The sequence below is a fragment of the Molothrus ater genome, chromosome 7, assembly GCF_012460135.2.
Source record: "Molothrus ater isolate BHLD 08-10-18 breed brown headed cowbird chromosome 7, BPBGC_Mater_1.1, whole genome shotgun sequence".
NCBI classification, from domain to species: domain Eukaryota; kingdom Metazoa; phylum Chordata; class Aves; order Passeriformes; family Icteridae; genus Molothrus; species Molothrus ater.
The window spans coordinates 21,145,485-21,163,360 of record NC_050484.2 but is presented as its reverse complement, the minus strand read 5'-3'; the positions used below and the strand labels follow the sequence as shown (position 1 = coordinate 21,163,360).

Genomic DNA, 17,876 nt, shown 5'->3' with positions numbered 1-17,876 from the left:
AGAGCTCATGTTTTCTAATAAAAAGGCTATTCAATACAATTTTTCACTGGGGATCTTCTTTGAAGAATCTCTAGATAACAAAAAAGAGCTATTTTACAAAAAAAGATAGCTTTTATGACTTAAAAAATTCTATTAAATGAAAAATGCTCCATTCTGTCAATTTTATATTTGCCTCTTCTTGCTAAAGTATGAAAAAGGGATCATTGGTGAAATATTATAGTTAGCAGTGTAGGAAGAAAAACTGCAGTAAGTAGCAGCTTAGAAAAGTGATTGACATATTCAATACCATGAATGAGAGAGAGAAGCTATGATGTCTCGGTGAATGGAACATAATCTATATAACATCATTACTGCTTAGATAAACAAAGCCATTTTTTTCCAGCTAGAGAAACTGGTCAATTACTAGATTTTGAGGGAATAAAGATTCAATTTACTTATATCTGAAATAGTGAAAAAGTCATTACATGGTCCAATAATTTCTGTTTCAACTTCCACATTTTCATATTTGTCTACTCATCTGCAAGAATGCTCTTCTTTGTTACTCTAATCTGCAATGTTATTTTATGTTGAAATTATTCCTTTAGCAGGACTTTAGCACCTGGCACTTTACTCTTAAGAACTTCTGTAACAGGAGAGGTGGGGAAGAATGATGTTCAGGGGCACTCCTTCAATGAACTTTGGAATTGATCCCTTTTGTAATCCTTTATGTTCCACACTTCTAATCATTGAAAATAATTTTTTGGCAATGACAAGTGATCAATGATCAGAAAGGAATGCAGACCATGCTTGGAGGGCAACACTGTAGTCTGAGTTAGAAGTAATGCCATTATAAAAATGTTGGTCTTTCATGTATCTGTGCTTTCAAAACCACAGAAAAAGTTATCAGCAGAAAGTTGGACACCCGCCACAGATAATGAATGCAAAAGGTGATCAAATTTTCTCTTAAATCTCTGAGCTTTTTAATCACCTACTGAATAAAAAAGTAAAAAAGTTCTCTTCTGGTAAGAGAACTATTAATATGTTCCCTCTGTCCTTTATATTACTCTCTGTCTTCTTATAGCTTTCCTTGGTAACATTTATTTTTAGTGCATGGTTTTATCTCATGTTTCACTAGACTCCTCATTTACGTTTTACTTAGTTTGCTAGTTTAAAAAAGGAAATTCTGTATTCTGTGCATCACAGAAAAGTCAAACCCAATTCTCTACTTTTCAGAGAAAATATTATGATTTTATCCCTTCTTAAATTAAATAAAATTTTTTGGATTAACTGGGTCAGGAATCCACAATATAGCATATATTTTATATACCTTTAGGCCAGTTTTGGATGCATATATTGAGCAGTTTCTTACTCTGTTGTGCAGATAGATCATGCTTGTCAAGGTAATCTTTTTTTTGCTTCTTTTGATAGTCCATATTCTTGATAAAATTGACAACAGCCAAATCTCTTTGATAACTAGTATAGTTTATGCTACAACTAACCTGTTTTCTGCTAAGTAAACATCTGACCTAAACATTTTGAGCATAGAAAAATTATTTTAATGATGCAATGCCAACACAGCACTTATATGCATCATAGAAAGTTTTTAAAAAGTGATAAATCAAAGCAGCAGTTCTTATATAAAACCATTTGACCAAGTCCTTCATACACAATATATTTATTATTTCTAAAGACAGTGTCAAATATAGTAAAACTGAAAAATACTAGCTGAATCATTCAACGTCTTCTCTTCTCAATGAAAGCTAACATTGTGCCTTATTCTACAAAGGAAGATGTAATTTTAATTTAACTTTAAAACATGGGATGGAAATACTAAGCAGCTATTAAATAACAAGCAAAAAATACTTTAGGATACACAGAATACTATCATGAAGTAATAAATTAAGATTTAAGATTTCTTATTCATTTAAGCTTACCTCTTCAGAGCCAGAGCCAAAAATCAGCAGGTCAAAAGGTATTGCAGCAACCATGTCAATTAGGAACCAGCCTTTGAAGTAGTGAATTGCTATTTTTGCTGGATCACTTACCACTTCTTCATTCTGGTTTACATATGTTGTTCTGAAGTTTATTAGAATGTCAATGATAAACATAATATCCACAATTAAGTCTACAACATTCAGTGGGCTGCAGGAATATCCACACTCTCTCCTCTTGCGATCCTCACTGTCGTTCAGAAGGAAGGCAGCAGAGTAAGGGGTGAATATGGCAGTGTATATGACCAGCAACAAAATGAGCCAGTCCCAGACAGCTTTGAAAGGACTGTAGTGCAATATCGTAAACTTGTTGATGCGAGGTGTCTGGAGTTTATATTCTGGTAGAACATCAGCCCCTAAGGATAGAACCTAGAATAAGAAATATCCACATCAATAATCAGACAGTGTATCTACTTCCAGTAAACATAGCAAATACAGGACAAAAAGTACTTCATTGTAGTTTTGAGAATTAAGCTTGAATTATTTAGTGTTTTGGCAAACTAGATTTCTGTGAAATTCATGGTGTCTGCCAGGTCCAATATATTCATTGACAATTTTGCACAGTCGGTTGATTCTTGTCCCCTGTAGCAAACATTAAGAAGCATATCTTATATCCATAAAATCTGCATTATTAAGCATGTCATGAAATTCATTTATCCACCATATTATAACCTTGCCAGCCTTCTCAGGGCCAGACTTTTCTTGCAGTGATGTAGTGTTTTTCTCCCAAAGCAAACCCATTATCATTGGCTTTCATTCCCTACAAAAGAGTTTACACTCATTAGGAAGTGTACACAACCAAAAATTAAAAAAAGTTAGTGTCCTTGACATCTATCTACACTTTGAGTTTTGTGGTGTTAGAAACCTTCATGCAAATTACAAATTACAAATTACACTGAGGCTATAGTTCTAGTTCAGCTAAAGGTGTGACAAAGGATACTACAGGAGTATTGCCTTTTCCTCCACTTCTACTTTTGTCAATGCCTAAAGCTTATTATTCTTTTAAAAGTATGGATTTGTTATCTGCTGGTGTTATCTAAGTTGGATTTCAATTTTATTTGGAAGGATTATTTGTAAGCACTGTTTAATTTGCTGGCTCTGGAAGCTGAAATGTTTGCTTTGTTGCAAAGAGCAAGCATTGTGTGAACACCAGATAAAACAAATTTCCTTTGGCTGCTCTTTCAGTCTGAGGAACAAAGGAACAAAACCTTTAAGGATCAAAAGGTAAATTATATTTTCTCTATTCAGTGTTTGGGATTGTCAGCAATGATGCTAATTATTGCCTTCTGTGCTGCAAATGATCTCCAAATCCTATGAGACTCAGAACACCATTTCATTTTACACAGGCCAGTGAACAAACATCAGATGGTGACAACCTTCAGTTATTACTCAGTTGGGCAATATTCATGTTCATGAAATCTTATACCCTTTTTCCACCAGTTACTTCTGCTTATTCCTTATTCTCCTGCTATTTAAAAACAATTCTATTAAAAAAATAGGTTACTTCAAAAGCTATTAAAATGAATAATTCGACTCAAATGAAATGGTGATTGGAAGGGGATATACCTTTTCAGTGATATTGCCTGCTTTTATTTGCTTTTTTTTTACATTTAGTATTCTGGGACTTGAGAATTCAGCTTGTTCAAGACTGAGGGAATCCATGCTCCTCAAACATAATCTTAGAAAATTCTAAGGGTCAGCACAGTCTTTTCTGTTTAAAATTCCAACAGAAATAGTTGTATAAATCTTAGATCCTATCCTTAGTAATATAAGTGACACTAATCTTACCCAGTCAAATTCTACTCTGAAAATATTGTGTGAACATGAGGGTTAATAACCACTCTTCTTTGAACTTGAAGAAAGAAGTGATTAAGTCATCCAAAAGAATATGTGCTAGCTCCAAGCAGCCACCAAGCACTGGGCTGAGCAGTCTGCTGAGGTAGAGGCGGTTCATCAATTTTTTGTATTGTAATTAAGACTTGCACTTAACTAATGGTGCTGGCTACTTTTTTATGCATTAAACACATTAGCTGACAGCAAGCTGAAGCATTGCTTAGTCTCTTAAGCAGTCTTAATATTTTTAGTCCCCCACCTGATGAGTTGACAAGGTTTTCTTAGTATTTAAGAACAGCGAGTATATGTGCCAAGTAAACTGCTATTTATAAAATTTATATTACTGTTCCGCTGGATTTTCAGACAATGAAGAAAATGGATTAAGCAACAAGGACAATAAAGCTTACTTCACATGTTTCTTTCTGTTGCTTGAAAATTCCAGACACTCTGCTTCATTTCAGAGCAATGCAGAATATAAATTGGACTAATTCCTCTGAAATCTGACTCAAAAACTAATTTTAGTTACATTTATTCCTAAATTGGTTTAAAATGAGTTAGGCAAAACTAGAGTTTAAAAATCCAAACAATTGGACAAAATGAGGGAAGAGCAGTACTCCCTCATTTCACTGAGTATTCAAGGCCAGGCTGGATGGGGCCTGAACAACCTGGAGTAGTGGAAGGTAGCCCTGGCCCTGGCAGGGAGATTGGAAGGAGATAATCTTTAGGGTCTCTTCCAACCCACACCATTCTATCACTCTATGATTCTACTAGTCAAACTTTAGTTTCAAGACAGTCTGAGAGACCCATACTGCTATCACATGTATATTCATAAATTTTGTTCTGAGGCATTCTCATTCTAAATTTATTAAAGAATGCAAATGCACACAGTAAAAACCAAAGACCTAGAAACAAAGAAGCATAATAGCATATGAATAAATCATAGCAGAAATAATAAAATATTAATGGCACCATGAATTGTTAAATAAATATTTCTGCCAAACCATTGCATGCATTAACAGTATGGTTTCCTGGTTATTCTACCACTTGGTGAGAGCAAGTCTAGGACAGGGCTGCACCCAGGCTCTTTAAGTGACTATAGAGCTAAGTAAAGCACATGAACATGGAAAAGAACCAGGAACCATTCCCAATGCATTCAAGAAGCACTGCACTCATCCCTTGAACATACTGCAATTGCATTGACCAAATGCAAAATGCAAGTTATTCAGAAAATATTGGACCTTTTTCACCTCTGTTAAGAAGTCACAATATTTTTTGTGCTGTTTATTTCCAAACAAACAGAAGATAGGTGACTAATGTACACTCACAGAAAGAATATGTAACGTTCACAATCTAGGTAACACCTTTCATCTCAGAGAGAAGTACTGCAGAAAATTTGAACAAAGAACAATGTTTGCAGGTGACAAAATATCAAAAAAGGTATAAAGGGCTTGAGTGAAACTGAACAGATTTTAGTTAGATGGACACAGATATCTGTGTGAAAAGTAGATGTGGAAGTTTGATGGTTGCAATCATTAATAAATTAGATGGTACTTTGCTATATCTCATGACCAAGTGTGCCTCATATGAAGTGTATGTATATTTAAATGGTGTAGTTATATTCAGTACTAAATACTGTTTTGTCACTGCTGCTTTTGCAAAAGATTAATTAAAGTAAATCTTGTACTGACAAGGTTAGCTACTGCATAGCACCTTTAATGTTAAGAGAATTTCATAAACACTTAATAAAGTTCAAACTATAAATATAGTCCCAAATTACTTTGGGAACTTTAAAATAAACATTTATCTCATCCGTAAAACATCTTGTGTAAAACTATGGAAGATGGTACCTGTTCAAATACAATGTTGCAATATTTATTTCTAGGAAATACTATGTGACATGAAAAAATATTATTTTGCCAATGTGTTGCTGCACTCACTTAGCAGTAGTCCAAAGCTAGGCACACAGCCCTGAGAACTGAGTGGATGATCACTCCTGCATCCTTAAGCCAGGAAGGATGTAGCAAATCTAGAAACACATCAGCTCCTCATCTGGTGAGAGACTCGAATATCTACTATGATTTAAGGAACTCATTGAATAAAGGATATTCAACATCAAAATATGAAATTACATGAAAATGTAAAGAAGAAACTGAACCATGATAATTGTATTGTAAACATTGTTGTAGCTAGTGGAAAAAAAGGAAAGAATTTGGAACATCTGTCTCTTTAGATCTAATCCAAATACACAATACAATGTCTTCCATTTTAAAGGTAGTTTTGAACTAATTTTCAGATCTTTATCAACAAGGCTAATAACAGTATTGAACAGGAAAAACTTGGAAAGGAAAAGAAATGAGAAACATGAATCAGACTTGTCAGCAAAGGCCATATTCTTGTAATTGACGGTTTTTGTCCTGACCTTAAATCAGAATGATAGAGGACTCAAAATGAGGCAGTATTGCTTCAGCTTTAAAATGATTTTAACAGATTTTATGGAAATTTCTTCTCTTGAAGTAACCTCTCCTGTCTCTCTTTTCTCCTGTGTATTAGTTCTATTGAAGCTGCCAAGCTATAACTAGTAAGTACATATCTTTACTTTTCCTCTCTATTCATACCATTACCATGAGACATCTACAGACTGGACCTCCTAAGGAGATTTCTGAATCTAAAACCAGCTAAAAATAAATATTACACGAGTATTTATGAACAAATGGAATTTAAATTAACATTGACTTTCTGATAGTAGGCATTACCTAATTCCCCAAAAGACTTTAATGGATTTTCATATTTCAGTCATCTTGATGATTGTCTTCCTTATGCAGACATGAACAATTAAGAAGATTACACCAGTACTAAAAGAAAGCTGAAGTGCTCTTGATTTGGTGCAAACACAGCATTACATAAGGCTTTCACATACCAGCTTTACAAGGTATTTTTACATGTAAAAGATATTTTTGCATGTCTTTCAAAGGACAGCTAAAAAGAACATCTCCTGAAATACTAATGGTAGGGAATGTTAATAATACTTGCCTTCTTGTCTTACTCTCTGTGTCTTTACTAAAGGTTTTTAAATCATGTAATGTGTCTGTTTGTATATAATGCTGAATGCTAAAACACTCTGTGAGACAGTTTGTAGTAAAGTAATGAAGTCTTATACAGAGGGTTTTTCTTTTTCTTTTTCCCCTACATCCTCATATTCACCAAATGTTATTTTAGGCAGGTATTGAAACAGAACTGCTAGTAGTGGTGGAACCTGAAAATTCAAAGATTATCTGAGTGTAATTTATTTTAATTTATTTTGTTCTAGATATCAATCTGTTTCACAGAAGCTTGTTTGAGAGAAATGGGACTTCCTCAGAGTGCTAAGTGCCTCGCTGAGGCCATGAAGGGCTGAACTTTCATGAAGTTATCAAATAATTATATATCTTATTCAGCTAAACATATTTACATACACAGCAACCCAAAATCTTCAAATGGTTAAAGAAACATGCATGTCTCATGGTCAAAACAGTAGAACAGCCTTTTTCTCCTGTTTGTTAAGTAAAATTGTTTGGGTTTCAGGGAAATAATACTTACTGACTTACAAGACCCTTTCACCAAAATTGAATACATGTATATCTCTAACCCATAATTTATTTTTATTAAGCTAGATATTAAAAGAGAGGAGGCATTTTTATAGTTAATTTCCATGAAAATTTTAAGAAATGGTGTGTAATCTTAAACCTCAAGAGCCTCTTCCTGCCAGTCAGCATGTAATTACTTCAACATTGGTGGGTAATGCATTGTCAGAGCAACACTTAGAAGCACATAGATTTAGGTAGAGCACTTTACTGCTCTTTAAAACTGAAATTAGGGATATATAGATTATAAAGAAGATATTACAAAGAAGATATTGACTTCTTTTAGCAAAAGGTAATGACAGACTATATATTAAAAGTTGCGTAACACTCTTATTTAAAATTCACTATGAGATAATATTTCAGAAGACAGCAAATGCTATCCTTCAGCATTCTAGTGAGTTTGTGAGTTATTCATTGCTCTTCTGGCAACACTAAGCTGCTGACAAGTATTTATATGTCTGAAAACAAAATATCAAGGGTCAAATTTCTTATAAGGACTTAAATTATTGTGTGGCTTTTAGTAATCAAGAATATATTTTCTATCATCTGTTCATAGTGTGACAAGAAAAGAAGCAGATTTTGAGATTTTGTGCTTGTTGATGTTATCTCATCCTTCTTACAATATTTATGAAAAAAATATTTTTCATTATTATACATTTTGACTGGTTTGCTGGCTGTCAAATACTTTGATGGGATAAAGAAAAGAATAAAAGCTATAAGAATTTCTGAAGTGCATGGAGAGATAATGAAGTAGCTGCATTCATTGTTTGGTTCTATGATTACAGTACTTACTGACATAACTGTCAGGAGTACAGGAGAAAGGAAGAAAAGATCCTTATGCATATCTTCATATTTAAGTTTAAGTTTCAGTTTCATGGTAAATATTTTTCCCATACTATGCAAAAAAAAGCTAACTTTAGTGTCTAGAAAATCTGCATTTTGCAATTAGACTCCATAGTGTTTAAAAATATATGAACTGCAATAGAAACTCTTCTGGTAGGGAGAAAAGCTTACTTTAAAAATTACCATCTTCCCTGTGGCTCTCCTTGTTTGTGCCTAATGAGCACTTGTTCACTTAAAGGAGATATTTAGTCTTAGCACTCTGCCCAGGTTGCCTAAGTACTGCTCTCAACACCACTTTTAGGAAAGTTAAGTGCATTACCCAAACTTCTATACAATTTGGCCATCAATATTTTGACCAAAAAGCCATCTACCAAGGGTAGATGGAACAGATTGCATACATAGATACAGACAATCTAATGATACAAATTACATTTCATTAGTAAAACCAACCCATAAAAGCGTGATCCAGATTTTTAGGGCCACCCATTCAATTAATGCTGGTTAGGCATAGAAAAAGGGTGGGTTTGTGACCATGGGGAAGCGAGCAGACAAACTTGCCCTTTGCTCAGCCAGTAGCTGCATCTTAAATTTTTGTATTGTAAAACTTTTATCGTTTTACAATGCAAAAACTTATTTTAGTTTTGGAGAATTGTGGCAAGACATGGTATGATCTTCATGATGATTCTTCACTAAATACTCTGATATTCCAACAGAATCAATAACAAAACAAAAATAGCACAGAATCAGTGAGACAAAAGTAAGTCCTTGGGAACCTCTACCTTGCCCGTGCTATGCTAAATGAAGCTCATGTTTTGCAGAGAACAAGAGGTTTTATTTATGGATTTAACCAGTGTCCTGATTCTGGCTATGAGAGAGTTAAGTTTTGTTCTTAGTAGCTGACACACTGCTCTGTTTTGGATCTGGTATGGGAATAATGTTGAAAACACACTGATGCCTTGGTTGCTAAGTGATGTTTACCCTAAGTCACGGACTTTTCAGTTTCCCAGGCTCTCTCAGTGAGCAGGTGCACAAAAAGCTGGGAGGAAGCATGGGCAGGACAGCTGACCTGATCAGGCCAAATGCATAGTCCATAGCATAGAATGTCATGCCAGACTAAAAACTGAGGGGGATCACCAGGAAGACAGACTTATTACGGCTTGGGAATGGGTTTGGCATCAGTCAGCAGGCTGGGAGCAATTGTGCTGTATAAATTGCTTTTCTTGGGTCCTCTTCCCCTGTGTCTCTGTCTCTCCTTTTTTGTCTTCCTCCCTCCTTTTGTTTACACATTAGTACTAGTATCAGCTCCTGACTTTCCCCTCCATCCCACTGAGGGTGCAAGAAGGGCCTGAGCAGCTGCTGTATAGTACTTTGTCGCCAGCTAGGGTTAAACTGTAACAACCAGGGAGATACAAGAATCTTTTTGGTGCTACTGCAGGCCCTGAGAGCTCAGTCTAGTGGAAAAAAAGCCTAGAAGAGAAGCCTGTAAGCCTTAATGCTCATTGTTTTCTAGATATATTGACTAATTTATCACACGGTGCAAACTGCAGTTTCCTTTCCTCACTGGGTATTGTGGGTGTAAAGAAGTGAGAAAACAGACAACACAATATATCTGCAAATAACTATCTTGGATAAAACTTATTTTTCAAGCTTTTTTTGAAAATCTGTAAGGAGGCTAGAGTCTGCATCCTATCCTAACAAAATTTGTCAAAAATAAATTAGCTGGCCTCTAACAAGTTCTGCAGAATGGCCATGAGCCACAGGCTCTGATTTTTTTCTCAATTCCAAACCAAGCAACTAACATCATCAGAGACTAAGATGTAGCAAAATGTGTTATTCTCCTTTGGTTATAGTCTTCCATTTGTAATTCATCTACAAACCCAGTGAAACTAAATTTCCTTGAACAGAACAAATTTGTACAAATATGAGCCCATATCATTCAGAAGTTATTTTGCTTTAAAAGAGAGGTTTCTTCATAATTGATAGAATTCATTTAGAAGGCAGAACATTTTCAAAGATGGATACTTAGAATAGAAAAAAAAAATGCAAAGCTGGGAAATGAAGAACTGTTCTTCCCATTTAATAAATGTTTCTCATTTATTAGTAGTAGTATACTCCACACTCTGTCTGAAGCTGAGCATACCATTTCATGCCAGCTTCCAAGATATTGAGTAGTTACTGGAATTTCCATATTTAAAAAGATGCTACCTTAATGTAAAAGTAGCAATTCTTTGAGTAAAAAAAGAAATTTTTATGCTTGTAAATAAACCTAAAGTATCTTAAGGACAATTTCACCATGTGCTGCAATGCAAGATTTATTCAATTGTCGAAAGAAAACTAGACTTACCCAAGGTAAATAAAATATCAAGAAGAAACAGGGTTTTCTATGTATCAATATCAGGTAAATGTTCATATAATTTCAGTACTTTATTTCAGATAGATTTTTATTTTATAGTATATTTTTACACTTTCAATGGTGTTGGAGATCGAATGTTATAATTTATGGCTTAAATATCTTCATTAAGGACTTTTGCCTATTATAGTAAAACTATATTAGAAAAGCTGCAGAGAAGACCACCACACCCAGAATAGGACTTCTGACTGGACCCAGAACTACTCCTTGATGAAGACAGTGACTCGGGCCTGGGCTGGAAGAATATATTCACAGCTGGATCATCCTTAGCACTTTCTAGGGTGGAGACCACAGCCTCAGGGCTATAAGCTGCCAGGCTGGAACAGACCCTCCAACCGAAGGGTGGGGGGGAAAGAGGTGTTGGGTGTGTGGTGAAAAAGCTTCTGGTCAGAGGTGGTGAACACCCGTCCTCCACTGTGCAGAGCTCAGATGTGGGCTGCTTCACCCTGGGAAATCTGCATCCACATGAAGGACAGCAGAGGGGTGTCATGTCCCATCAAAGGCCTTCCCCAAAGGGGTCCCCAGACCCTGCACCAGAGCACTGCAACAAGATACAACATACCCAAAGTGTTGCAAGGGACAGTGTCAAACTGGCCCCCTTAGGGGAGGCACCTTGGGCGTTCCCACCTGGCCCAAACATACATCAATCCACTGCATTCTGTACTTTTTGGTGCAGTGCTCCGGGGCACGGAGAGGGGAGACTCTCTCACCGCCAAGAAGACCAGATGGAGGGGGACAAAGGTTGGGACCCCAGGAAGGGTGATGTGTTTCCACCCTGTCACTCTCTCCCTGTCCACCCACTCCCCCTGCACAACTCTTTATCTCTTTCTTTCTCTCTTCTCTCCCTCTCTCTCCCCCTTTGCCTCTTTTACTACTAAATGAAATATACCATTTTTTGGTGCCAACATCTAACCTCATCTGGTTTTAATCAGGTTATTTGGGTACCTCTCTGGGTCTGATCTGTGTTATTCACAAATGCTTCATTTCCCTGACTCTTCTGTGTTTAAACTGGTTCATAACAGATTGCTTGAACTAGCCACTTTTAATAAATACTTCCTAGAGATTTTTGTTGTGCTATGCTTATTGATTTTATGTTCAGTAACACCAACACCATCTATAAATATAATTTAAGGAGTGTTTCTCCTTTTTACTCCCTTCCTCTTCTTTTTTTTTTGGAAAAGCATTAACTCTGAACTTCTCTGGGTTTGCCCTTCTCTATTGATCATGTTACCAGTTACAAGCTGAAAGCATTATCCAAGTTCTAACACATGACAGGGAATAGATGAGAAAAATGACCTTCTCATTCGGCTTATTAATTTTGAGGGCATTCAGAATTCATCAAACAACACACTATGCTGACTGGGGTTAATGGTCTTTGCTTTTTCTTACTATTTCTACTACTTTGAAAAAAATGCTAAACCTTATCAGGCCCTAAATAGAAAACATTTTCCTCAGTTGCCACTACATCAAAAACAACTAATCCACATGCTTTTTTCCTCCCCTCTGCCCAAGACAAAAGAATAATAACCTCATTGCTATTTCCTGTTAATATGCTTAAGGACCTCATTTATAATTAGTGTTAGAACATAACTGCTTTATAATAATCATCATACTACCTGCAAATTGCAGGAACTTTCTTTTTAAATTTAGTTTATTCATCAATTTCTTTCATTAGTGATGTGTGGGAGAGTAAAAATTTCCTTGAAAAAACTAATCAATCATTAGATTACCCACAAAAATTTTAGTTTGTATACTATCTAGTATTACATGAAAAGAGAAAAGAATTTAAATTGTTAGCTGACCACACTTGCCTTTTTTTTTCCTGAGGAAAGTCACTCTTAAGAGGTGCAACTATATAATTGCAGGTAAATGCTAAACATTGCCTGTCCAGGTTATGGCATTTTGTGACTAGATCCAATATTGGTCCTACAGTACGTACATGTGAGTTGCCTGGCACTAGAGCAGAGTTCAGAATCTAGACCATTTGAGGGTAAGGGCATTGAGAGAGGGAGGGAGTCCTGAGTCTGAGTCCGTGGTGCCCAGGGCTATTTTTGTGCCTTTTTTAACAGATGGTCATTTATGTAAGATAAGTAACAGTCAAATTACTCTGGAACTACAATCCAGGATTGCCTCTTTCTAAGAGGTTGTCCTGAATGTTAGTTACACCAGTGGTGTTCTTGAAAAATAGCAGCTTTTTGTGACCCATGAGATCCCTCTTCCTTTCCTCTTTCCCCATGTCAGCGGCTACTGCTGTCTATCTCTGGGAAATTATATACTTATGCTCTCCTAAAGATAGAGACTGTCCTGGGTTAACATAGTAACTACTGGACCCTGATCTAACTTTGCACTTGTGCTGTTTTGCATAGGAGGCTGGGTTAGATGGCCTCTAGAGGTCTCTTCCACACTACATTTTTGTACAGTTCTAAGGTTATGTGAAAGAGGGACTATGACTTTCACAGCTGTTTTAAGACAACTCTAACTGCATATGTGAAAGCTATTATTCCAGACTGCGCATGACAAATGTATCAGAGGATCTCACAGCTCTTTGGGTTTTAGTGGGGTTTGTCTTGCTGTTCATGGTGAGACTGTTCTGGTGAGCATTAAAACCGTTGGTTTCAGCAGAGTAACCTACCAAGTTTAGAAACTTCCAAGGTCAATCCACCATGAAGTGGGAGTTTGGGTGTTTATAGCTCCAGATCAGAGAAATGAGACTTGCCTAAATGCTGCCAGCACCTTGGTTTCTATAAGCTTTGCTTGCTTTGTAGAGTATTAGTTCTTACACCCAACTTATTATCAGAACAAATTACAATGCCATCTGAAAGTCTATTTTCTCCCAGTCCTTAGCATTAGAAGAGGAATGTTGCTTTGGCAAATGAGCTAATATTAACAAAGGTCATATGCTTTTTTCCATGTTAGCATCACAGCAGTAAACACAGAGATCAAACATTGATTACTCAAAACTGTAATTCATAGAAGATAGTGGATACTTTTCCCAACTCAGCAAAATCAGGTAATAGAAGAGCAGATCTTGGGGGAAGGACATGGACTAATTAAGGATGCATCCAGGTTACATGCTGCAAAGCAGCTGGGCTTTCCGACTGCTCCATTTCTACCATATGTTGTGAAATCTTCTCAAAACACTGCAGCAGTTCAGCTGCCTGAACCTATTCAGCTGTCACAAAAAGAAGAGGCTCTACTGTAATGAAGGAATATTTTATCTTTCATAATTGTTGTGAATCTTATTTTTATTACTTGGTGCAACAGCAAGTAATTATAATGAAGATACTATGCTCTCGTCTGAAACTGATCAAAACAGTGGGCTTTAATTTCTGCTTCCACACACTTGGAATAGCTGTTTGCTCTGGTGAAAAAGACACAACTTTCCAGTTGTGGTGACACCTTGGCACAGGTTTAAATGGCCACAGTGGGACTAAGGTATTTTTACTGATTTTAACCATGGCCTTTTTGCTTTTCTTGGTTTCACAGTGTGTCACACTTTCTAAATTACAATGAAATTACTCACATTTATACTATTTCTATAATTACAGCTATAGTAATTACAAAGCCTAATTATGTAATGACAATAAAAGATGAAAATTTATTGCATGAGGGTGCTAACTATTATTGTAAAGAAAGGGAATACTCCTGTATAAGATATGTCAATTCACAAATAACAGGAAAAAGAAGCATCTCATTTCAGAGTAAATTTAAACTTTCCATATATTAGGAAATGTTGGTCCTGCCTACCCCCTAATTTCATTATTATATGTATCTCTTGCTGTGTAATTGGAAGGCATCAAAATTGTTTCCCCTTTATTCAGAATTTTCTGCCTTATGCAGAATGCAAAATGAACAGCCTTGAAACGTTGTGTGTATGTGAGTTATTGCAGGATGTAAACAGCACAGTGTGTCAGCTGAATCAGACTGCTGAAAACGTATAGATCAATAATTTGGTTTATTTTTAGGTTTTATATTGCCCCCCTCTGTCCTAGATGCTGGTAGTCTTCTTTTATCCTGAAAACCTGAAGGTCAGTTTGAAGTCATGATCATATAATAGTTCTTTTTATATCAACAGCTTTATTGGCCTTGGGAGGATATTGTTACTTATTTCTTAATCTTTTGGGGAACGAAATAAAGTCTGGCCAGATTACAAAAACATGCAGTGAAACTACAAGGTCTATCACTTCATACATGGTCCCCAGCCTCCCCCCCACCCCCCTCACCAGCAGCTCTATTTTCAGAAGATTTGTGGGTGTTCAGCATGTCTGCAAATCAGATCACAATATTCTGTGTAGCCTGTCAAGGTATATATTTATCATTTCATAAGCCATATGACCAGTTTGGGTATATATATGTTTTCTAGAGGTGGGTGGATAATGAAACTGTTCTGAAATCTATTATTACAAGAAGTTAAAATATTACAGAGTTTTACTTTCCTGTTAGTCATTTATTGAGATAAATAATGAACAACAGATATATATTGGGCCTTTCAACCACATTCTGTATTCCTTCAGACTGATTAATTGCAAGGAGATAAACGTTCTCTGGACACTAGTGACCAAAGCAACAAAACAGTTTTTCTTAAACAACACAATAAAGAGACCAGTAATTTACAGTTTATTAACTGGGACAATTATTTGTAGACAGTATTAAGATATGGGAATTCAGGAATTCTCTCTTTTCTTTAAAAATAAAGCACAGACACTGACTATTTTAGTCTTCATGAGTCTGTTTACAATGGAGTTCACAACTTTGCAGCAGTACATCAGTGGAAACTGGATGTCTAAAAAGCTTTAAAATAAATCAGTATTTAAGCAAAAGATAAAATCAGTTCCTGTTGTGTCTTTGTACCTTGAAATTTTAAGGCCAGAAGTCCCCTTTATGAATTCATAAAAAATGTTAAGGGACAGATGTCAGACTTTTGCCCTACTGCTTTCTTTAATAAAAGTCTACTTTTGTGCCTCTAGGAAGACTTGTCTCTTTCTAACCATCAGTGTCAGGACCCCAACTGAACCTGTCAGTACAAAAGAGTGCAGAAATTGCACTGTCCTCCTGAACAGACTGTAAAAAAGAAATAATGGAAAAAAGTAAGTTGAGATTCTTCTAGAAGAGAGTGACATTAACACCTCCAGAAATTATAAGGAAAAACATTTTAAAAAACAATTTTTTCTTAAGTGGAATGGAAATGTAAATATAATTTAGTCATAAATATCTGCACTAGGATATAACAATGCCAATTTATCAATCAGGGTTATCTGGCAGCTACACCTGGACTAATTCTCTGACTAAAAGTCAGTTATGCAGAAAGTGTCCAGAGGATGGTATGCTTCTCGGCATTACACAAGGAGTTATGATCAGTGAAGCCCCAGGTGAACATCCAGGCAAAGCAATCAGGAATCTACTTATTCAGGACCATCACATGTGCAGCACTTCACTGCAAGCTATATCTTAAGGCAATTTTCATCTCCACATAATGTCCTGAACCCTCCTGTTAAGTAGAAAAACAGTATTGGAAGGTTTCTTGCCGTAGAATGCGTAACCTAGGTTTTTCTCTCAAGGTATAAATTACTGTCCCAGTGCATCTCCTCTTTCTTCTAAAATAATTTTCTAAACTTTATTCTACTTTCTATTTCTAACTTATTCCACTAAAATCTTTCTACTAAAGTATCTTACTCCTCTTTAAATGTTTTCTCAAAGCGCAACACTTCTTCTAAACACATTGGCCAACGACTTTTTTATTTACTTTATTAATTATTCTTCCTCTTCCCTCTGAAGGTGACTATGTGCCATCCTTACCTTTTCACTCTCTTAAAGACCCAAATTACATCTCCAGCTTGTGGATATTAAAGAAGTTATACAGCTGTTGTCTTTGGAAAGAACTTGTTGCATCCTGTGATGCTGATACTTGATTTATTACTGTTGAGAGAGAATGAGAGAGAATCCAGGCTGCCTGATCCAACACAAAAGCTCACTGATATATTTTGTGTTGCACCATGAGGAGCTACAGTAGTGGTATTGTCAGATTTTAACACCAGGGTTGCATTTCTCAGCAAAACTGAGGAAAGGGAGAAAGATAGAAAATAAGGACTACAAAGGGAGAGATGGATGGATGTATATTTGAATGGTACAATATGTGACCTTTCATGTCATCAAGTCCTGCAATCCCAGAAAATACAGCATCTTCTGTACCCCTTCACTACATCCTCAGGGTCTTTCTAGCAACACTTAGAATTGCTGCCCTAGCTTCTTTCATTAAAGACTGTTTCAGAATGTCACAACTCTGATTAAGGGTGACCTTTAAACTTACCATGGCTGTTTTATACTCATTTGCTCTTTTACTGATATTGCCCCATAGATTAAATAGGTCATATTGCTCTCTGTGTATTTTGATGCTGTTTGACAGATTTCCTTAGACTGTGCCAGCATGAGCATATTTTTACTACCTCATTTAACATTTCCACCATATTATATTCTCAACACTCTGCTCAAATCTTCCAAGCCCACTTTTGCACTGTTCTGCAGATAGATTCCTGATGGATCTATGGCCCAAGAACAGATTTACAAATAAATTTATATTCAGACATGAAGCAGAAGCTTCAAAGAGCTGACTCTAACAAAATATATTAAAATCACTGGGAATAGGAACATAAACAGGACTAAAACTAGCCACTTAAATCTTCTAAATGTCTATTTCTAATCTAATTAATGAATCTCTAGTTAACTAGATCCTTGACCACTGTAATACTATAGACCTACATTTATTTATACCTCCTAAGAGCTTCTACCTGTACCTAATTCTAGCATTTAGGATGCGGCAGCAACTAAAAATATTGATAAGTGAATGTAATAACAGAAAAAGCAGCAGCTGCAGGGAACTATTTCCAATTATAATGAATGATATGGCATCAAAGTTTGGTATGCAAATTGTGCTCTGCACAGTGGTTGAGATTGTTCTAGAAAAGGACATAAACCAATGTCAAATTAAATTGGAAGGCTTTTTTGAAGTGTAAAGATTTTATAGAGCATTTCAAATTTAATTTTGAATTTGGTAGGTATCAATTTTCATTGAAAGATTAGCTGATCCATGCCATTTCCATTGGATTTTTTATAAAATCTAAATTATTTGGAGAATAAACATAGATTTAAAAAAAAACCTTCTGCCCTCCCTTCCGCCCTCAGCAGCATCAGTAGTATGTAGAA

The 17,876-nt window shown here is 35.9% G+C and overlaps 1 protein-coding gene across 3 annotated transcripts in view; it reads right to left on the bottom strand.

Annotated features, from left to right (window-relative positions):
• The window catches only part of KCNH7 (potassium voltage-gated channel subfamily H member 7), a 206,264-nt gene that overhangs the window by 39,571 nt on the left and 148,817 nt on the right, over positions 1-17,876 (bottom strand). For all 3 annotated transcript variants that reach the window (XM_054515413.1, XM_036386642.2, XM_054515414.1), the window contains one exon: positions 1,914-2,339. In XM_054515413.1, the coding sequence (XP_054371388.1) occupies positions 1,914-2,339 (426 nt within the window). The remainder of the gene's footprint in view (positions 1-1,913; positions 2,340-17,876) is intronic.